Genomic DNA, 24002 nt, shown 5'->3' on the forward strand with positions numbered 1-24002 from the left:
TAATTCTGTTGGCTAAGCTCTCAACTTTGTGCTTCAAGTCTGGGATCTCGTTTTTGAGTAATTTTGTTTCTGTGATTATGTGGTTTTTGAAATCTTTGAGCTCGTCCCATCGTTTTTCATTGTCTCTGAAGAGTTTTATAATTATTTTTCTGAACTGCTTATCAGAGACGTCTTCAATTTCTTCATCTGTAATCTCTGCGATTGACCAGGCTTTATGGTGGCTTTTTGGGGTAATGCTAGCTGTTTCTACTTCGCTATATCTCTTATTCCGTCCCATACTTATGACCCAAGGTATTGCTGGATTCTCACCCTTGACCTCTGTTGCCAGCTAGTGGGTGGCCTGAAGTCTTGCTGGCCAAGGTTTTTGTTTTCCTTCTGGACCTGGGAGTTTTTTTTGTTTGTTTGTTTGTTTCCCTTCTCGGTTTCATTTTTCAGCACCTCAGGTTTCAGTGCCTAGGCGCCCGGGTCTCTTGGGTCTCTTGTTTTTTTTTGTTGTTGTTGTTTTGGTTTTGGTTTGGTTTGGTTTGGTTTGCTATGTTTTTTTTTTTTTTTTTTTTTTTTTTTTTTTTTTGTCTGAGGCACGGGATCTGGCGGACCCTGCTCTACCCCCTTTTCCCCGGACTGGATTGGCCCAGAATTTAGATTAGCTGTGATCCTGTGGATTTCACCCTCGCTGCCGCAGTTGCCAGATACTGAACTTCAGGGTCCTAGCGCCCTTCCGGTACCATGGCTTTTTGTTATGGCGGAGTGTGTGTTAGGTAGCCGTCCCTATCTTTGCCTGGGTCCCACCTAGGTTTTAATATCACCACCAGTGCTAGAGATTTCAGCACTCCTGCAGTTTTTAGCTACCACTGGAGGGGCTTTGTGCAATGATTTCCTAAAGTTGCCTGTATATCCTCGGGTTAAAATTCCCGCCGGCCTTTCCCCTGCTGGGTTCTTTTTTTTTTTTTAAAGATTTATTCATTTTATTACAGCCAGATATACACAGAGGAGGAGAGACAGAGAGGAAGATCTTCCGGCCAATGATTCACTCCCTAAGTGAGCCTCAATGGGCCAATGCGCGCCGATCTGAAGCCGGAAACCTGGAACCTCTTCTGGGTCTCCCACGAGAGTGCAGTGTCCAATGCATTGGGTTGTCCTCAACTGCTTTCCCAGGCCACAAGCAGGGAGCTGGATGGGAAGTGGAGCTGCTGGGATTAGAACCGGCGCCCATATGGGATCCTGGGGCTTTCAAGGCAAAGATTTTAGCCGCTAGGCCACGCTGCCGGGCCCTCCCCTGCTGGGTTCTTAACTCACCCTTTTCGAGCCGGCAAGCCAAGCCGCTAAGCCGAGTCACCAAGCGCTGCCTTGGTTTTTTTGTTGTTGTTATTTTTGGTTGATTCTCCAGATTGCATGGATCTTGTTGATTCCGCAGTGTCCTGGGAGGTTTGCACACCTGTTTATACTATTTTTAACTATACTTGCTCTGGCACTTTTTGGCCCTCTCTCTCTGCCTTCCCCTTACATCAACCCTCCATGGTTGGCCATATTAGTGCTCTTTTTTTTTTTCTTACTGTATCTGAGGGAAGGGGAAGATGAAAGGAGAAGCCACACCCAGCCTTCTATCCATCCCAGGGTCCCTGATCGGGGGTAGGCTCTAAGGACACTACCCAGGTGGTTTTGATAGTCCAATAGTCTGAATTACTGCCAATCTCGCCACTCCAACCATGATGAAATCCCTCTTGAACCCACTGGCTGACAAAGTTTCCCTCAATGTCTTCGTTTGCCCCACTATGCACTCCAAAACATGGCTGGGGTAGCCATCCACAGCTCCTGCAAAGCACGTGGTATCTACATGGCCCCAGGCAGGCCTAGCCCAGAGTCACCCCTGCCACTGCTGCCAGCTGGCTAGGAGCAGAAGAACCCCTTAGTAGAGCCCATGAAAATGCCTGCCACTCTTGTCAAGCATGTGGGATCCAGGTCTGGCCTGAATTTTTTTCTTTCCATCATTCTTTCTTAACTGAGGGATCATTCCTGTTAAGATAGTACCTCTTCATTATATCAAGAGATTCTCTATTTTCATTCCATTGTTACAGGATTGCAGAACAAAAAATCTGCATAAATAAGCAGTGCTTTCAAGGAATCCCTGGTCCCAAACATTTTTTGAAAAAATTATACTTCGGTTGATGATGGACATTCATGCAAATGAGAAACTGATGAGCAACGTGAAGAAAGAGCACCTGGAGGAGTGTGGAGAGGCAGCGATGGAGACAGATGCAGGCAAGCAGGGCAAGCGAACCTGTGCTTTCATGCCTGAGTCTTTAAACCTCAATCCAAGTTTGAAACACACGTTGGCACAATTCCATTTAAGTAGTCAGAGCTCTCTGGGTGGTCCGGCAGCCTTTTCCGCTCGTTATGCCCAAGAGAGCATGTCACCTACAGTATTTTTGCCTCTGCCATCACCTCAGGTTCTTCCTGGCCCACTGCTCATCCCTTCAGATAGCTCCACAGAACTCACCCAGACTGTGTTGGAAGGCGAGTCGATTTCTTGTTTTCAAGTTGGAGGAGAAAAGAGACTCTGTTTGCCCCAAGTCTTAAATTCTGTTCTCCGAGAATTTTCACTTCAGCAAATAAACACGGTGTGTGACGAATTATGCATATATTGTTCAAGGTGTACTTCAGACCAGCTTCATATCTTAAAGGTCCTGGGAATTCTTCCATTCAATGCCCCATCCTGTGGGCTGATCACATTAACGGATGCACAAAGACTGTGTAATGCCCTTTTGCGGCCATGAACTTTTCCTCAAAATGGCAGCCTGCTTCCTGCTAATCATTCATTGGCCCAGTTAAAGGAAACTGGCAGTGCCTTTGAAGTGGAACATGAATGCTTGGGCAAATGTCAGGGCCTGTTTGCACCTCAGTTCAATGTGCAGTCTGACGCTCCGTTTATTCAGTGTCTGGAGTGCTGTGGGATGTTTGCACCTCAAACGTTTGTGATGCATTCTCACAGATCACCTGACAAAAGAACTTGCCACTGGGGTTTTGAATCAGCCAAATGGCACTGTTATCTTCATGTGAACCAAAAGTACTTGGGGACACCTGAAGAAAAGAAGCTGAAAATAATTTTAGAAGAAATGAAGGAGAAATTTAGCATGAGAAATGGGAAGAGAACTCAACCTAAGGCAGATGCGCCATCAGGAATGGAATTACAGCCATGGTATCCTGTTATAAAGCAGGAAGGTGACCATGTTTCTCCGACACATTCATTTCTACATCCCAGCTACTATTTACACATGTGTGATAAAGTGGTTGCCCCCAATGTGTCGCTTACTTCTGCTGTATCCCAGTCCAAAGAGGTTACAAAGACAGAGGCAAGTAAGACTGTATCACGACTGCCAGAGAAACAGCACGCTGGTGGGAAACCTCAAAAAATAGCGTCTTATCCGGATGTCTCACTTGAGGAACAGGAGAAGATGGATTTGAAAATAAACAGAGAATTATATGGTCATTCAGATCGATCAATCTTAAATAGTTCTCCGAATAAGAAGAAATCTGACTCTGCCACTTGCAACTTAGTCAGAGACACAAGCAATGTGGGAGTTGACCGTGATGCTACAGCCTCATTCCTGCTTCTTGTCAAAGATGTCACTTGTGAAGATGATAAAGGAAAAATCATGGAAGAAGTAATGAGAACTTATGTAAAACAACAGGAAAAACTGAACTCAATTTTGCAAAAAAAAGCAACAACTTCAGATGGAAGTGGAAATGTTGAGTAGTTCAAAAGCGATGAGGGAACTCACTGAAGAACAGCAGAATCTGCAGAAGGTACTTGAGTCTTTACAGAGTGAACATGCTCAGAGAATGGAAGAGTTCTATGTTGAGCAGAAGGACTTAGAGAAAAAATTAGAGCAGGTAATGAAGCAGAAATGTACCTGTGACTCAAATTTAGAGAAAGACAAGAGGCCGAATATGCAGCACAGTTGGCGGAACTGAGACAGCGACTGGACCTTGCTGAGGCTGATAGGCAAGAACTCCAAGACGAACTCAGACAGGAGCGGGAGGCAAGACAGAAGTTAGAGATGATGATCAAAGAGCTGAAGCTGCAAATTTTGAAATCATCGAAGGCTGCTAAAGAATAGAAGCTGTTAAAAAGGTCGTCTGTGTATTACTGACGGGGCTTTTGTTTGTTTATTGCTTGATTTAGTAATTGAATTCTGCGCAACTTTTCTGCATGACAGTAGCTAGGCATTCTGTTCATTTGTAGATTGCAGAAAGTGAAGAGATTATATATTAGTACACATTTTTTTACATTTTCCAAATGAATGAAAATGTACGTTTCTTTGTACTTTTTTTTTCCCTTCAGTTTAGCAACAATACGAATTTTAAGTAGTAGATATCCTTCTATATTTCTTATGTAAACTTAGCAATTGTACACTTTGTAAAAGCTGCATTATATGGTGGAAAATAGCTGTGGACAGTTTTGTTATCCATATTTCAGATTCAATTTTAGATACTATGGTGGCATTGTCTTTCACATATATAATATAGAACTACTCAAGGAGTTGAATCTCCGTTTTTCTCATTAACACAATCTCCTTTGTAGGATGGTGCAGTGTTTTCATTATTATACATAAATGCTTTTATGTTTAGATTGTGGAATGAGTTTCCTCCGTCCACAGTGCTTTTCTAAATGTCTCTTGGGAGGGATTTTGCGAATAAAGGAGTGGCATAACCTATGGATGTAATTGGAAAGAGTGACATGCTTTGTTGTGCAGTGCTGCTAATCATAAAGAAGTAGTTGTAATTTGTTTTTCAGTTTAAATGTGGTTATATTTAGAATTTTTTTTATGCAGCAACTTTAGAAAAATAAATGATTTCTGAACTTTTGTTTATGTTGTTGATAGTGGTGTGAAAATAATAATGTTCTTGAGAAGAACTGATACAAATGTAAATCGGTTTGTATTCAGGCCACAATCCTTCTGTACAGGCTTTATATGTAGCTAATGGATCTGAATGAAATTTGTATAATGGATTTGTTTTCTTTAAATTGTAAAATATTAAACATCTTGGAGGTTATTTTGAACTTTTGTATGTTTAGATGTTAAGTCTTACCAAAAATTCGCACGAATGGACCATTTTCAATTATTACTTAGTGTCAAAACCGGGAATTTGCAGTCGGCTGATAGTGTGTGATAGATTAGGAGTTTAGTTACCTGCTACAAAGGCTTTTAGATGAGTTTTAGTTGACGAAGGAATCATACTTTGGGGCCAGGCAACATTTTCTGCACTTTTTAAAAAATTATTTGCACAGAAAAGTTTCATTCTTTAAAGACAAATTTTTTTTTCCTATTTTTGGCTTAAAAGATAAATGAAAAGATATTAGTATGCCATTTTTTAAAGGGAATTTTATGAAATCACCATTAGTTTACCCCATGGATTTTGTTTTCCATGCATTCTTACAATGTTCTATATGAAATTGTTTAACAGAGTTAAGTTTATTTTTAAAACAAGTGAGCTAGAATCAAAGTTACATACTATGTCCAGTGTAAAAGGTAGATACTTTATGTTGTAGAAGTTAAAAAAAAATCACTTAGTTTATCATTTAACCAGTTATTTTCAGATTGTTTAATAGGGTGTGGTCTGAAAATGGTTTTTTTTCTATTTTTTTTTTCAGTTTACTATGGTTACCCTGTAATTTAATTTGTTGATTTATTGGAATGTCCTCAACATGGAATAAATGTGTATTCCCTGATAAAATTTATTAGACTTGGCAAAACAAAAATCGCAGGCATTTATGATATTTATTTACTTCACTGATGAACTGGTACAGTAACTCAGTTTTTTAGAAGGCAAGCTCAAGCACCTATAATTTCATTTAGTTTTCTGATTTGCTTATGTTACTTATTAAATGATAAGTTCTGCTTATTTACTTATTAAATGATAAGCTGGCTTATCATTCATGTTACTTATTAAGTGATAAATTTACTTGTGTCAACTCAAAGCTTCTGAAATAAATTGCTTAATCTTTGAAATATATTATTGTAAAATTGTAAGCTATGTCTAAATACCATCAAATTATTACAGACTATTTTTGTAGTTCTTCACTTATTGAAACTTGCTATGTGATACTTTTCATTTCTGGAAGGTACATTAATGTGCCATAGCTTTCTGACTTTGTGGAGAATAATTTTTCAATGGATTATAGATATTACATCTATTACTGTTAAAAGTAACTTGAAGTTATACTGTAACACACAGCTTAAAAACAATGTAGAGTTTTTAATACTTTAAAATGGCCTCTGCTAAAATGTCTTACTCTAGTAACATTTATTTGTATGCCCATTTTGTAGAAGGAAGAAAGGAAAGTAGCATACTAGGTGGTTTAATTTGGTTGGTGATAGTTATATAGTTGATACTTTATGAGAAAAATGTACCAAATCTTTGAAAGTAGTCAATGTAAACCTTTCTGCTATCATTGAGGAAACTGTTAAAACATCTTCATTTCTTCATCTTGTACCACTATGAAAAGATTTGACCTACAATTTAAGTTTGGCTTATGCTTAGATTTTGTGAAGCATATTCTTTTGTTTGAATTTCTGTGTCATGGAAACTAGTATGTTTTATGCTTCTTGGACTAATTTTCTGACATCTGATGTATTCCCCATTTAGATATAAAATCATTTGTATATATTGAATTATAAAGCAGTTACTAAAGTAGGTAAAATGTATTGAGTACTATACTTAGAAGTTGTTCATATCTTAGAATGACGGAACAACCAGTTTATTTATACACCAATAAGGAGAGTAGATGATAAGGAAATTCAAGTACCACAGAACATGCTGAAGATACTTCTCTAAAATTGAAACTGCTATGAAGCTTTTTAATCAACTTCAGAAATTTTCTTCTCAAGTTAAGACTTGTGCTTGGATTATTTAGGGAGAATCCTCATTTTTATTTGCCCTGTATGCATTCAATATGCATATGGCAGGACATTAACAGTTAATGTAATGAAAAATTGTGCTTATACTGTACATCTGTGTATGTGCTTAGAACTACTTGTTCATTCATGTGGTAATTCTCAGCAATAAGGGACACTGAACTGCTGTAATATATGTTGTGGAATTGAATTATTTAAACAGCCTAAATATTTCGTTCTATTATAGGACACTTTCAGTATTGGAAGAAAAGTGTATGGGTATTTTATATTGCATCTTGATCAAACAATATCTTTCTTTCTCTCCCTCTCTTTGGTAGAATCTTTTCATTTGAATGGCTTCTAAACTAATATAATTTGGAACCTGTTTAGTATAACCATGGAATCTTCTGTAGTGCTACTGTTTTTGAGCTAGAAAATGATCAAATGTAAAAACAATCTAAAAATTAAGCCCATAAAACAAAATAGTATATTGTTAGTTTAATATAAAAGAAATTTATCAGGTTTTTTTTTTTTTTTTCAGTATAGATACCTCACTTGAAAAAAAAGCACAGCCTATTGAAAGTAGTAGTAGTACTGGTAAAAGAATTACTAAAAACATTACTAAAAAGATTACTAAAAGAATTGCTAAACCTAGGACATTTTTTTGCAAATTTAGAGTTTGTGAGAATTAAAATATTCTTGCTTTAAGCCTTCCTGATAGTACTATTTGTTTATCTTGATAATTTTAAGCCAACATTTCCATACTTAATCTGTGTGATTCTGCAACTGTTGTACAAGTTATTAACTATTGACCACAACTCAATTAAGAATTTTGCCAATGATGTACAGTTTTATGAATAAAATTGCTGTGGTTGGTTGCATTACATGACACACAAAACTGTCCTCTACCTCATGTGAATTAAATATTTTATATGATTTTACTAAAAAATAAGACTCGCTATCTGGTCATTTAGTTTATAAATTTGGAATTATGTTTATTGAAACATGACATACTGTGCTCTTAGCTTATACCTCAATTGTATTTTGTGCTGTTTTCCATTTTCATGGCTTGTAAATAACTTGTATAGATTGTGGATCAGATTCCAAATAAAAACTTTCAATGTCAATGATAAAAAAAAAAAAATTATACTTCTGGCCCTGCTGCGTGGCCTAGTGACTAAAGTCCTCGCCTTGAAAGGCCCCAGGATCCCATATGGGCACCAGTTCTAATCCTGGCAGCTCCACTTCCCATCTAGCTCCCTGCTTGTGGCCTGGGAAAGCAGTTGAGGACAACCCAATGCATTGGGACACTGCACTCGCTTGGGAGACCCAGAAGAGGTTCCAGGTTCCTGGCTTCAGATCGGCGCGCATTGGTCCGTTGCGGCTCACTTGGGGAGTGAATCATTGGACGGAAGATCTTCCTCTCTGTCTCTCCTCCTCTCTGTATATCTGGCTGTAATAAAACGAATAAATCTTTAAAAAAAAAAGAAAAAATTATACTTCTCCAATTGTGGGCAACAACCTACACTGCGCTGTACCTAGGAAAGTCTTGCACTGCTGTGAGAAAACATTTAGTAGCTGGCAGGCATCCTGGGCATGGTTAATGTTAAATTTGTGCTAACCACATCAATGTGCCTATCGTAATTTTTTTTTCTATAGAATGGGGGTGGGAGGGTTAGGCAACTGCTGATTCCATGAGCCCCTGGGGATGGGAAGTCTGTAGGTCCCAGGTTCCTGGCCTGAGACCTCAGGCCCAACTGTGCAGTAGTTGGTGCCAAGTACATGAGCTTTGGGGAAAGGGGTTCTGGCAGGGAGTCTGGCTGTCCTGATCTGGGTCTTTTGGCATACCTGCACAGTAGGTGCCTGGGTCATGAACTACAGTGTGGGTGTCCAGCATGGCCTGCTTCAGGAGGTCCAGCGAACTCTACTCAGTGGAAAATATGGAGCAATGAATGGTAGGGTCAGGCACACACACCAAGCATATGGCAGCCCATCAGGGCCTTCACAGGACATCTGGTACCATAGCATGGGGAAGAGGGTAGAATAGTTCAGACAAATTACTCCAACCAACTGATGACAGCAAATGTAAGGGCAAATGAAGACTCTCAGGTTGACTATGTCAGACAACTGACATTGTAAGGATTTCAACAGCCTTAGAGCGGAGAGACTGACAGCATTTCACAACTATCAAAACCACTTAAGAAGAACCCTTGGAACATGCACCATATCAGGCACCTTGGGTTGATACAGGGTGGCTATTCCCCATCAATGGACACTGGCATTATTGGGAGGCTGGGTAATGAGAATCCTACATATATATTTTCCCAGATAAAGGAAGAGGAAAAAGAAATTTGGAAACAATGGTCTCACCAACTTTCCCCTAACCCTTGATCCTTCCCACCCTGATCAACTTGCAAGCATCATCAAAAATGAACATTTAAAAAAAAATACTTAATCGGCCCAAGTCCTGTTACTTCTCTCCCTTATACTTCATCCCCTCAACCCTATTTTCCAAGCTATTTGCTTTGTAATATGGTACTGCTTATGACTTCCAGAATAAAGGAATATTGGCAAACTCTCCCCTAAGTGTTGGAGTCCACAACTCCTGTATCTAAAGGAATATAGTTGGAGTCATTAATAAGTAACTCTGCATAAGTAACTCTTCCTTCTTTCCTTAATTCTCTCCCTCACTACAAGACCATGGTCCTCAGTGCTTGATCAATGCAATGTGGTGGACTTTGATCAGGCCTGCATCTTTTTGTGCTTGTATCCCTATGAAAATGACCTGGATTGACCTAAAAGAACCAAAGTACTCCTTCTTTTATATACAACACCCCTTTAGAACTGTCTGCCTCTGGTTTCTCTAGGATTCAATAATACACACCTACTCCTTATTCTCCTGATGTTGTGGGACATACATTCCACCTCAAACCAGCATCAAGGGCTACTGAGAAAAAATTGGCATCAGCAAAGAAATGAAGTAGCTGAGGTCAAAAATACAGACTTTCCAGGCTCAGGGTTCTAAGTCCTAGATTGATTTTGGATTTCTCAGCTAAGACTGCAGGTTTTTAAACAATGTCTCTCTCTCCCTTCCTCCATTCATCCCTCTCTCCCTCCATCTTTCTCATTATCACTCTCTTTGCTTCCCTCCCACCATTCCTCTCTCTTACTCATCTGCAGCACCTTCAGTCACATATAAATACAATTTCACTTTATGTACTGTCTGTACTCATCAATAGAACCCCATGCGGTAGGAATTTTTTTTAATAATCAGCACTGCATAGATAATTAAACTTAGCCACAGAAGCATTAACTGATGCATCCAAGGAGACACAACTAGTTACTGGCTAAGACAGGAATATATTTTCAACAGTCCGTCTACTCAATAGCAGGTAGATCAGCCTACACATAACATCTATCAAAAGAGGGTATATCATGACAGATTGATTTTTACTCTGAATTCAAGTGTGATTAACAAAGTACACAAACATGAGATCACATTACAAGACTAAAGCGGAAATGTAATATTAACACAATGGTTTTAGAAAAATTAGAAGTATTCAATTATTGTTTATGAAATTAGTATAAATATTGAGGTCTTTTCAACCTGATCATTTTATCTACCAAAATGTCAGTAAAATATTTCAGAAATATAAAAACATTAACTGCCTATCAAAATGTATTAAATTGTGCATACCAGTTAACATTGGCAAAAAACTTACCAAAACCAATATGATCAATTAGCAGGTATTTCTTAGTTGTTAAAATGTACATGGTGAGACTGATGGAGAACCATTAGCCAGGATGAAGCAGAGAGGGCACATTCCAGGAACAAGGAGGGAACTGGCCTTTGGCAGAGGAGCACCTGGAATCTCATAAACACTGGGAAGCAGTGAAGATAACAGAGCGATATTGCAGTGACTAGACACCCAAGTGGCAGTCAGCAAGAGGTGACCAGAGCTCCACCTGCAGCCAGGTGGGAAGCAGAGTACACTGGGAACGCAAGAGCTAAACTGGGCATCGAACTGCATGTTCTGCTGGTTTGTGTAACCCAAATATGAGCACAGAAAGAGTGAATGCTGCCGCAAAACAGTGCATTTTACAGACCACTCCCAACAGTGCCACACCAGATGCCATTTTCTGTACTGACAAAAAATCCGTGGGACTGGAGAGACAACAGCGAGGTGTGGATGCATTAAACTGGGAATTAATTCTCTTCCGGCTCAGTACATTGAATTAGTCCTATAGGAAAAAAGCCTAAAACCCTTACCCACATAGAATCCTACAGATTCCACCCCCAAAACATCTGGGTGGAACTAGACCTAATGGACAGCAAACCCAGAGCCACAACAGTGCCACATCAGGTGTTTTATGTTTGTTTGTTTGTTTGTTTGTTTTGTTTTTGTTTTTTACTGAGGCAAATGCTGTGAAACTGGAGCCACTACAGTAAGCTGCATAGGCACAGAACCAGGAGCAAACTCACTTTTAGCTGGGCACATTGCACTGGTCAGATGGAGAAAGCTGTATCAAACTGGCATACAACCAGTTCTACCTAACATAGGTCCAGGTGGCTCTAAGAACTGAAGTGCAGCATGTTCTGGTAAAACCAGCACCATCAAAGCCCCAGAGATTCAGGACAACTGGCATGTCTGTAATTCTGTAAATTCCTCAAACTAGGAGTGGGAGAAAGGCTATGCAGGCAAACATGCTCAGGAGCAAATGAGACAGAGGCAAAATGAATATTACTAATGCTTCCTGCAAAGAAGCAAAAGCCTTTGCTAACTTCATAACTGAAGAAGACATCAAAGAAAAGGGGATACAGAATTCAGATAACTTGTTATAGCTTTTTCACAATAATGAGAAACAAATAGAGGAATTCAATAAATTTAAGTAATATATCACACAGGAAACAGCAACCATGAAACAAATTCAAACAATTTTTTTTAGAAATGAAGGACACAGCAGGGAACATTAAAAATTTATTGAAATGCTGAATGAATGAGGAACAAAAAAAGAATCAACCAGCATGTGCATAAGCTGACTGGCGCGACAGGCTATGCCAGACCCTGTACTGGCAAGCACACACAAGAATCATGTCTGGGATACCTTCAGGTGAAGTTTCTTTGGAGATTCCTCCAACTGAACTGCTGATCTCAATACCCAAACCATGAGGAGATTATGACAGCCAGTGGACTCTGAAAACTTGGACACAGAGATTGACAGCAATTCAGTACTGTTCAACTCTCAAAACTGCTTGAGCAGGACCCTTGGAGCATGCCTCACATTGGGGACTTGGGATGGGAGGGACGCTGGGTGGGGCTTCTCCCTTTGTTTCTCCCCTGACCCCTGATACGGGGGAAAAAGTGATGATATTAGTGTGGAAATAATGGTCTTACTCACTTTCCTGTAGTCCTTGATGCTTTTCTTGTTCATTTAAATGGATAAGTCTTCCTACTTGGTGCATGGAAGGTGCTGGAGATATGTGCAATTTACCAAAGTGTCTGATTCACCACTTTTTTTTTTTTTTAATTTGGCTGGCAATAGCCATTCTAACTCACCTAAAGTTAATTCCCGCTGTACCTTTGACTTTCATTTCATAATTAGTAAATTAGTAGTAATACTGGGCATTAACTCCAGTCTTTTTTAATGGTTTGTTGGTCGTTGCTCTCATTATATGCTTTCATTTTTAAATTATTATTATTATTATTTTATGATACAGTTCTGTAGGGTTTGGGATTTCCCTAACCTCCACCCCAAATCCCCTCCCAGGATGAAATCCCCCCCTTTTTTTAAACAAACTTTACATAGTTAATTAGAGTAAAAAGGTTCAAGGACTATAGAAAAGTGGGTAAGGCTGTTAATTCCATATTGTTTCCTCCATGCATCTGAGGTAAAGGGGGATACTAAGGAAGAAGCCCCATCCAGTCTCCCACCCTCCCCAGGTCCCTGATGTGGGGCATGCTCCGAGATACTTGCTCAAGTGGTTTGATGGTTCACCAGTTATGAATTGCTGCCATTCTCGCCACTCCAAGCATGATAAGGTCGTTGAAGAATCCACTGATTGACATAGTCCATCATAGAGTCTCCGTTTGCCATTTTCTACTGCCAACATATAGCTGAGGTGGTTGATTGACTTGTTCTGTCTTCTGTCTTTTTATGGTTAGGGTTCTGAGTCCAGCAGTTCGATTGGAGAGATCCCCAAAGAAATTTTGTGTGAGGTGTTCCCAGACCAGATTCTTATATGTACTAGTAAGTACAGGGTCTGGCACAGTCCATTGCCCTGATCAGCTGGTGGTTGCGATCACTGAGTTGGTTGTTTTCAGCCCAAACTTCCACTGGAACCAATGGGTGTTGCAGTCTGGCCTGGTTCGGCCCAGCACATACTTGGCCTTCACATAAACCAGTGGGAGCTGCAGCCTAGTTGGAGTGACCCACAATAACCTCCACAGGCCCGCACCCTACCCTGGTTTGCCAGTATGTTTAACAGACTAGTACAGTCTGTCCCACATCCCATTTGGCTCTTGTACATGTCAATGGGTATTAAAGCTTAGTTCCATCTAACCAACTCAACTATCCAGCCCACACAGAGGCTGTTGGGTGCCTCTCTGTTTAGCCACCCCAGCCCCTGTCCTAGTTTTTGTGCCCTCCCGTGGGAGTGATAACCCAAGAGGGAGGAGCCCACTTTTTCCCTCCCAGGCCTATCCCACTTCTGGATTATGCACTCTCTAGGTAGTTCTGTGGTTTGACTTGAGAGAATTAGCCCCCAGTGCCAGCTTCTGCCAGCTGAATGTTGCGGCTAAGGCCAAGCAGCCCTTACCCACTCTAATTTTGTTTGCACCAGTAGGAATAATCAGTCCAGCCTGGCTTTTCCCTGATCTAGTCCACATGAGGTGCACAGGTGTTGTAGCCCTGCTTAGTCTGGTCTGCCCCGATCCCAGCTCTCACTCTCCAGTGGGAGTAGCTGTCCAGCAAGGGAACCACCCCCATTCCCCCTGATGGCTCTGGCCTCTCCCTTCCTGATTCTCACGCATGCTGGTTTGGTGCTGCGGTCACATCTGGCACAGGCATTCTGTGTTGTACACTGCTTTTGTTGTGACCAAACCTGGCTCGACCCACACTCTGTTCCAGCGTTCGGATTTGCCAGTGGATGACATGAACTGATTCAACCTGGTCTGCCCCTGACCCATGCCAAGTGTATGCCAGTGGGTAACTTTCCATGGCCTGTTCTGAGCTGTTTCCCTCCATGTTTCTTTCTCTTACCTGTCGAGTCTGTGTCCTGCCAGAGGAGTTGCCCAAGCTCTTCCATCAGAAACTCTCCCAATGCCAGATTTCACACATACCAGGGGGTCCATGAGCCAGCACTACTCAGTTCACCTCCTGTTCTAGCAGGAACAGTGGCTTTTCCTGACTGGCCTTCAATCCATTCTGGTTCTTGCTGTTGGATGTTTCAGTGCAGCCACGGCTTGTCCATACCCACATATAGCCCATACATGGCTCAGTTGGGGTTGAGACCTAGCCTAGTCCGTTCCACATCTACCCTGGTCCGTCAGAACACCAGAAGGTGTTGCAGTCTGGCCCAGCCTGGTGCATCTTGTCCTAGTCCCCAGTTGTGCCAAGGGAGACTACAACCATATCCTGACCAGAACGCAGCCCCATTCCAGCTCGTGTGCCCGTTAATGGGAACCTCAACCCACCTAGGGTGTCCCCTTAGCTCCCTAACTGGGCCTGTTCCCAGCCAGTGTTCAGCATGCCAGTGGCTGCTCTGACTCAGCTTGGCTCAGCCCATCACCTGTCGCGACCTCTGCCTTAGACACTGTGGCTCAGTGTCCATGGCTCATGCAGACCAGTTGGTACAAGAACCTAGTTGGGCATGTCCTGTGCTCTATCCTTGTTTTCAATCTTACTTGTGGGCTAAGGTTTGCTCAGTACTGCCTGGTGTGCCCATTCCATCGCTTTTTCATACACTGATCAGCTATTGGAGCTACTTTGCCCAGACTGACCAACCCCCAGGTCCGGACCACCTGTTCACCAATAGGAGCTATGACTCGCCAGGGGAGCTTTCCAAGTTTCTCCCTCTGATCCCCTCCCAGATCCAGTTCTCATACATGCCTCTGGGCTTAGGCAAGTGCCTGGCACAGTCTGGCCCTCCCCTTGGCCTTGCATGAGATGGTGAATGTTGCAGCCTGGCCCACCGCACACCCCACTCAGGATGCACATCCAAGTGCCACTGCCCCAACCAGTCCAGACTGCCATAGGTTCTCCACTATGTGATCGATGGCAGGCTCCCCGGTCACACCTAGCTTAGTCTACCACGGCTCCATCTCTTGAAGTAACCTGTGAGGCTAGAATTTCCATAGGGTTTGGCCCACACATCCCTCACAGAATCTTCCCCTGGATATGGTTCCCTAGCATGTTTGTTAATATCATGGCCCTGCTTAATGTGACCGGTCTCCGCTGGGTCAGTTCTGTTTCCAGCTCTGTCATCCACTTGGACCAATGGGTATTGTGGTCCAGCTCAATCCTACCCACTTCATACTCAGTCCTCATGCAAACCAGTGGGAGCTGCAGCCTAGTTGTGGTGATACCCCATAACCCCCACCAGGCCTGGTCCCTTAGCTAGTTCCCATGCATGTGAGTATATACCGCAGGCTTGTTCAGTCTGTCCCACCTCCAATTAAGCTCTGGTGTGTGTCAATGGTCATGAAGTCTAATTCGACCCAACCCACCTACTATTCAGCCCACACACATACTGGCAGTTGCCTTTTTGTTTAGCAGCCACTGCCCCTGTTCCTGGTTTTCGTGCTCTCCAGTGGGAGTGGTTACCCATGAGGGAGGTGCCCACTATCTCCCTAATAGGCCATTCCAAATTCTGGATTGTGCACTCTGCAGGTGGTTTTGACTTTTAACTTAACAGAATTTGTCCCCGGTGCCAGTCTCTGCCATCTGATGATGTGGCAAAGCCCTATCAACCCTTGCCCACTCTAATTTTGCTTGCACCATTTGGAACAGTAGGCCCGATCAGGCCCTTCCCTGATCTAGCTCACATGAGGCCCACAGGTGTTCCTCTCACCTGTCTCAGACTTTGCCTTCAATGCTGTGGCATAGTATCACTGCCTTCTATAGACCAGTTGTTGTAAGAGCCTGGGTTGGAATAACATATGCTCCATCCAGATTTCTATTCTTTTTTTGTGAGTTGAAATTTGTTTGGCCCTGCCCAATCTGCCCCCTTCCAGTTGCAGCTCAGCCCACTCCACATCCTGTTTTAGGATGCTCCTTGGGGTGATGCTGCCTTGACCTGCCCAGAATGCCATTGGTTCCTTTACCCATAAGTGATGGCAGGTGCCATGGTCACTCCTAGCTTAGCCCCTCACCACCCCAGCTCATGAGCTAACCTGTGGGACTTGTATTTCCACAGGGTTAGGCCCAGATTTCTCCCATAGAGTTTATCACTGGGCCAAATTCATTCACGTGCTGGTAAGTGTCTTGAACCTGTCAAATGTGAACAGTCCATTGTTCCACCACCCAGTCAAGCAATGGTGCCCAGCTAGACAGGCCCCCATCCATAGCTTTGGTGTGGACCGATGTGTGATACTTTGTGTTAATAGCTCTTCTCAGGATTCCTAATTTGGCAGGTGATTCAGTCTAGCTCAAAATGATCTTATGGACACTCCCTTCCAATTCATCAGGTCTCAGTCACCATGCTTACTCCAAAGTTTCCTAAGCAGCAATTTCATATCCTAAAAACCCAATAGCTCGCCACTGGGCAGCCAGCAGGCAGAGCCTGGCACCATTTGGTACACTGGCTGCCCAAAGCCAGGGACTCAGTCACTGCCTTTAGACAGCGGTTTTGGCTTGCTGAGTCCCCAGTCTCAGATCTGGCCCAGATGTGGCGCACCCCCAGAGATGCCACAGATGGGAGGCTGCCATCTGTCCCTAATGCAAAGGGCCCAAATCCAAACTTTTATTTTAATTTTTTAAAGATTTATTTGTTTTTATTACAACTCCAGATATACAGAGAGAAGATGAGATAGAGAGCAAGATCTTCCCTCCAATGAGTCACACCCCAAATGACCGCAACGGCCAGTGATGTATCAATCTGAAACCAGGAGCCAGGAACTTCCTTCTGGGTCTCCCATATAGGTGCAGGATCCCAAAACATTGGGCCATCATCAACTGCTTTCCCAGGCCACAAGCAGAGAGCTGGAGGGGTAGTGAAGCTGCCAGGATTAGAACCGGCACCCATATAGGATCCAAGAACGTTCAAGGTGAAGACATTAGCAGCAAGCACACACAGCCGGACCCTCTCCAAAGTTTTTTATACCCCATGAGAACCCAGGTAGTGTATGGCATTCCTATTAATTCTTAGCTTTCATGAAGCTAGCAGTTTTTAAAATAGTTTTCTTATGTCAGTTAAAACTTTAAAAAAATCAAGGGAGAAAACATTTACACAGAGTCTTGGTATGATTTGCTCTGTTATTTCCAAATACAGGCAAACATGAAGAAAATATAATATTCAGACTAGTGGTTATCTTGCCAATTATTTTTAACCAGAGGGATTCAGAAAGCAGAGAAAGCACCAGAACTCAATGTGCTGCTTGATGTTCTAAGGTTATCACAAGTCCAGGTGTTCCTGACTTGCAAATTGCTTCCTTGTTCACAGATGAACTCGGGTACTTCAGTTAATATCTACTGAAAAGACTGGGAGAAATTCCACTTGATTATGGTGCATGATTTTGTTGACAAAAGAAATGGAAAATGGCACAGTGGATTAACTCTAATATGGCTTAAGAACCAATCTAGAATTCAAAAACAGGCTTCACACACTATGTTATGAGAATGCAAAATGTAAGTTGTTGGTGCTCACATACCCAGTTCCATAGATTCCTGTTTAAATGTCAAGAATGCATCCATCAGTGGTTTTTATAAAGAGACTGACATGATCCATGGAATATTTACTAGAGAAAACATAGAATACAAGTGGCACAACCAGGGTGACATAATTTTTATTTAAATTTTCCTTAGAATTATTCAAAAAGTAGTTGGGGTATTTATTGTATGATCCAGCCAAGCAGGCAACGATATGAATAAAAGAACAGGGACAGAGATGATTCGGGAGAAACAGAGGTTGAGTCTACATATTTGGCACTGATTTGGTCAGATCCTCTGTATTAATGATAGTATTCTGCACACATAGAAATGCCTCAATGTGCCCACATTCTGTAATCATTTTGTGCCAGGCATATTTCATTTTTATCTCCAACTACTATTTTAAAAATACATTGGGGTCTCCAGTTTTGGACACAGCTTCCTTGAAGAGCAAAGCCGAAGTCAACAGGATAATCCAGCACCATATATAGTTCCATCAGTTGACATAATATTTAGAATAATGCATTTCTCAGGTTGAAAGAATTCTTGTGTGGCTAATTAAATGGTGATCTGCAGCAGCTAAATAAGTATGCTGAGACACGGGTTGGGAACACAAAGTAGAACTCCACTTCATTGGCCAATCTTGTCTGATGAGCAGAGGAAGCAGCCAACTCCCGGCTGATTTATATGCAGATGGCATCACCCTTATTCTATGGGAGGCCAATATGCCCATCGGGCACCGGGCTTTGCCTATAGGATGCCCACCAACAAGCTCTGAGGACTAAGGGCTGATGAATTATTGCCTAGGGACACCCATGGATATGGACACCATATGTGTAACAGTGTCCTAAGGGACACATACCAGGGCCACTGCACTGACTTGTAATTGAAGGCAATGAGACTTGGTGGTATGGAGGGGAAGAATGGGAAGATCTGTATGGGTCAGACAGATTAGTGAGCCCACATGAGAGTCCCGAGATGGGCTTGTTAGCAAAGAGCATCAATGACCACATGCCATACCACACAAAAGTTATGGCTGGGGACAGTCTAGCAGTCCCAGCCAAAGTACCCGGATGAGTGTTGGAACAGGGGACAGGTCAAGTTATGCAGGGCCATAACACTAACCAGCACGTGAGGCAAACTGGTGCAGGTATGGATTCTGAAGGGGGAAGAGAGGGACCAAAAATATGGAAACATAAATCCTGCTGGTTAACTCAAGAGTTTGGGTTGGTAACTGGCTGAACTAGGAGAGAACATGAGTCCTACGAACACTCACAAATACTGGAGCTGAAAATAATTTCAGCAGGTTAAACCCGCAGCACCTGCATGTGCATCCTAAAACAGATTGTAGTGCGGGCTGGCACACAACATCCACAAGCTTAATCAAAGGCCAAAATAGAGGTGCAGGCCATGTTGGGCAAGGGCCTAGCACCTGCTGGGGCATGTGAGATCTAGGTGTGGGAGTTGGCTGAGTGGGGAAGCTGGAAGACTCCTCTACTGGACCATAGCTCCCACTGGTGAGCATGTGTTTCAGACCTAGAAGATAGGCAAGCTGGGCAAGGTAGTCTCACCCACTAGCAGGTGTGTGGGTTGATTTTGGAAGGGTGCAGATGCGGCAAGGCTGAGCAGACCTTAGTCCACTGGTGAATGCAGAAACCAGGCTGGAGTGCAGGTCGTGATGGGCTATGGTATCACACCTACTAGTTCACATGAGATGCGGATGGGAGACACGGATGGGAGCAGACAGAGCCAGGCCATGTTGCAGCACTCACCAGCAAGAGTTGGGCCTGGGGACTGGCTATGTCAGGCCAGGCTGCAGCATCTAAAGGCAAAGGCTAAGACAGAAAGGGGCTATTCCAGATCAGGTCAGAAAAACCTCTGGCAAATGTGAAATCTGTGCAGGGGAGCAGTCCTGGCTGGGGAGCAAAGGTGTCTTACTGGCCAGGCTATCATCCCCACTGAAGAGCATGAGAGGCACTGTCAGGGCTGCATTCTGGTTTGGATATACCAGCAGAGTAACTCAGCATGTGTGTGGCCTGGGCATTGGATGTTCCAGACTGGTCAAGAATCCAGCACCCTGGGCTTGGCAGCGTGGCCTAGTGGCTAAGGTCCTCGCCTTGATCCCATATGGCGCTGGTTCTGATCCAGGCAGCTCCACTTCTCTATCTCTCCTCCTCTCAGTATATCTGACTTTGTAATAAAGTAAAATAAATCTTTAAAAAAAAAAAAAAAGAATCCAGACCCGGCCCAGCGTCGTGGCTTATCAGCTAAAGTCCTCATACTGGACGTGCCTGGATCCCATATGGGCATCAATTCTAATCCTGGCAGCTCCCCTTCACATTCAGCTCCCTGCTGGTGGCCTGGTAAAGCAGTCAGGGACAGCCCAAAGCATTTGGATCTTGCACCAACATGGGAGACCTGAAGGAGGCTCCTGGCTCCTGGCTACGCATCAGTGCAACATCGGCCATTGTGGTCACTTGGAGAGTGAATCATCAGACAGAAGATCTTCCTCTTTGTGTCTCCTCCTCTATGTATATCTGACTTATCAATAATAATAAATAAATCTCCAAAAAAAAAAAAAAAAGAATCCAGCACCCTCTGAGACTTGTGACAGCCAGGGTAGGCATAGGACATGCTAGGCCAGTTCTCTGCCCCCGCTGAGCCATGTGTAAGCTGTGTCTGTGTATAGATCAAGCTCGACTGTGCTGCAGCATCCCAGAACAAGAACCAGAATGGGTGTGGGCTGGTGAGGAAAAGACACTGTTCCTGCTAGGACAGGAAGCGGCCTGTGTATGGCTGGCCCTTGGACCCACTGGTTTTCTGTTTTTTTTTTTTTTTTTTTTTTTAATTATTTATTATTTAACTTCAGTAATTACATTGTATTATGTGACACAGTTACATAGATACTTGGGTTCTCCCCACCCCTCCCCAAACCCTCCCACCATGGTGGATTCCTCCACCTTGTTGCATAACCACAGCTCAAGTTCAGTTGAGATTTCCCCATTGCAAGCATATACCAAACATAGAGTCCAGTATCTTATTGTCCTGTCAAGTTCAATGGCTTCTTAGGTATACCCTCTCTGGTCTGATGACAGAGCCAGCAGAGTATCATCCCAGTCAATTGAAAGCTCCAACATACCATCAGCAAAAATTTACATCATTATGGAATTAATTGACATAGTAATGAGTAACCAATATGTTAAAAGTAAATGCGAGTTCCCAGCCACCTTCTGTGACCACCTCACCTATACTTCAATTTTAGTTTATACACAACCTATAACATTCAAAACATAACATGTTATACATAACATCATATCATCTTAAATCAAGGCAAACATGTGGTATTTAGCCTTTTGGGATTGGCTCATTTCCCTTAGCATGATGGTTTCCAGTTTGGCCCATTTGGCCACAAAGAACTGCATTTTGTTTTTTTTTTAATAGCTGAGTAGTATTCCATGGAGTAGATGTACCATAGCTTTCTTATCCAATCCTCTGTTGATGGGCATTTTGGTTGTTTCCATGTTTTTGCAATTACTGATTGTGCTGCTATGAACATAGGAGTGCATGTTGATTTCTCATAGAACAAGTGTTCTGGATATATTCCTAGGAGTGCTATTGCTGGATCATACGGTATGTTGAATTTGAGTTGTTTGAATATTCTCCATACTGATTTCCATAGAGGCTGTACCAGCCTGCAGCCCCACCAGCAGTGGAGTAGGGTTCCCTTTTCCCCGCAACCTCGCCAACAAGTGCTGTTGGTGCTTTTATTCATGTGGGCCAGTCTTACTGGCGTTAGGTGGTACCTCATTGATGTTTTAATTTGGATTTCCCTTATTGCCAGGGAACTTGAACATTTTTTCATATGTTTATTTGCCATTTGGGTTTGTTCCTTTGTGAAGTGTTTGCCCATTTCCCGTGCCCATTTCTTGAGTGGCTTGTTTGTTTTGACATTTTGGTTGTTTTGTAGCTCTTTGTATATTCTGGAAATCAGCCCTCTATCACCTATGTCGTGTGCGAAGATCTTCTCCCATTCTGTGGGTTGCCTTTTTACTTTGTTGATTGTTTCTCTAGCTGTACAGAAGCTTCTTAGTTTGATGAGGTCCCAATTGTTTCTTTTGGTCTTAATTTCTACTGCATCTGGAGTCTTTTTTAGGAAGTGAGGGCCTACCCCTAAGTGTTCCAGTGTGTTTCCAACATTTTCTTCCAAAAGTTTGGAGGTTTCTGGATGTAGGTTTAGATCTGTTATCCATTTAGATCTGATCTTAGTGTATGGTGAGAGATGTGGATCTATTTTTTTGTTTCTGCAGGCTATCAACCGAGACTCAATACAGAGACTGCTAGAACTTGTACGAGAGTTTGGTAGAGTGGCAGGGTACAAAATTAATGAACAAAAATCAACAGCCATAGTGTATGCTAACAGCCCCAAGATGGAAAAAGACTTAACCAGCAAGATACCATTCAAAATAACTGAGAAAAGTATGAAATATCTGGGAATAAATCTAACCAAAAATGTAGAAGACTTATTTGAAGAAAACTACAAACTGCTTAAAAAAGAAATTGAACAAGACCTCAAAAGATGGAGTAACATCCCATGCTCCTGGATAGGTAAAATCAATATCATTAAAATGTCTATACTGCCAAAAGCAATATATACACTCAACGCAATCCCAATCAAATTGCCCAAAACATTCTTCATGGAACTGGAAACAATGATCCAAAGGTTCATCTGGAAGCACAAAAAACCACGAATAGCTAGAACCATCCTGAAGAACAGGAAGTTAGCAGGGGGAATCACAGTTCCGGACCTCTGGACATACTATAGGGCAGTGGTTATCAAAACAGCGTGGTACTGGCACAAAGATAGAGAGGAAGATCAATGGAGCAGAATAGAAACGCCAGAAGGAAACCCACACAGATACAGCCAAATAATCTTTGACAAAAAGACAAACGACAATCCAGGCAAATGGGAAGGTCTGTTCAATAAATGCTGTTGGGACCCACTGGTTTTCATGAGATCTAGCATTGGGAGAGATCCAGATGGAGGAGCCTGGGGAATCCCTCTCTTGGAACATGCTCCCTGTAGTTGAGTTCAAAAATCCAGATGGGTGGCAGCCCAGACCAGGACAAAATATGGTACCTACACTCATTCATATGGTTGGGGGCAGGCCAGACTGGGTCAGTCCGTATCACCAACTGGGGAACCTGAGTACCATAATGGAGTGTTGATAAGACTAGATCAGGGCACACAATCAGCCAGTCTTCATGAGGACCGGGACTGAAGGATTTAATGGCTGGGCTATGCTGTATCCCCCACTAACTTGAGTTGAAATTGGGCGTGGTCCTGGCCTTTCCCGGCTACAACACCCACTGGCAAATCCTGAGGTTAGAGGTTCTGTTAGACTGGGTCACAGCATCCAACCAGCACACGTGAAACACAAGAGGTGTTTGGATGGCCCAAATGAAGGGTTTTTGAAGGTCCCTCTGAAGGATCATTCCTCCCACTGCTGAGCATGAGAGATGGGTTGGTGGCAGACCTGGCCAAGCAGGGCAACATCTGATGGCCTCCATATTAGCTGGATCAGGGAAAAGCCAGGCTGTGCTTTCTGTACCTTCTGGCACATGCAAAAGCCAGTGTCAGAGTGGATTGATTGGACTTTGCTGCAGCATCAGCTGGCATATGCTGACACAGGGGCCAAATTCTGTTAAGCACAGTCATGACTTAGATATTTGGTGGCACCCACTGGTGCCAGTGTGGCCTGGATAGTGTAGCTGGTTGGGACAACACGGCCTTCAGGGCCCATCAACATGTAAGAGAGCTGAATGGGATGTGGGACAGAAGCGGTCAGCCTGTCATACATACTGGTAAGCATGGGATCCAGGGCAGGAACCAACCTGGTGGGGGTTTTATGGATTGCTCCGACTAGACTGTAGCTCCCACTGGTTTATGTGAAGGCTGAATACATGGTGGGCAGGATCAGTCTGGGCTGCAACACCCATTGGGTTGCATAAAACATGATGCTGGAGACAGAACTTACCCAGCAATTGCAACTATCAGTGTGTACGTAAGTTGATTTGGTTGAGATAGACTGTCCCAGACCCTTTATTGTTAAACACACATGAGAATCATCTCTGGGATGACCTCAGATGAGGTTTCTTTGGCGATTCCCTACAAACTGAATTGCTGGACTGAGAACCCTAACCATGGCAAGAATTCCACGTTCCACAGGCAGACTGTGGAAG

At 42.9% G+C, this 24002-nt stretch overlaps 1 protein-coding gene across 1 annotated transcript; it reads left to right on the top strand.

Moving 5' to 3' along the window:
* The first annotated feature begins 2165 nt into the window (after positions 1-2165).
* LOC131483237 (ski-like protein) lies at positions 2166-4444 on the top strand. Its single transcript, XM_058680829.1, is given in 3 exon segments — positions 2166-3713; positions 3715-3934; positions 3937-4444. Coding segments are annotated over 3 exon segments (1950 nt in total). The 3' UTR covers positions 4119-4444.
* Positions 4445-24002: the final 19558 nt, after the last annotated feature.

Source organism: Ochotona princeps, chromosome 24 (assembly GCF_030435755.1).
Source record: "Ochotona princeps isolate mOchPri1 chromosome 24, mOchPri1.hap1, whole genome shotgun sequence".
Taxonomy (NCBI): Eukaryota; Metazoa; Chordata; class Mammalia; order Lagomorpha; family Ochotonidae; genus Ochotona; species Ochotona princeps.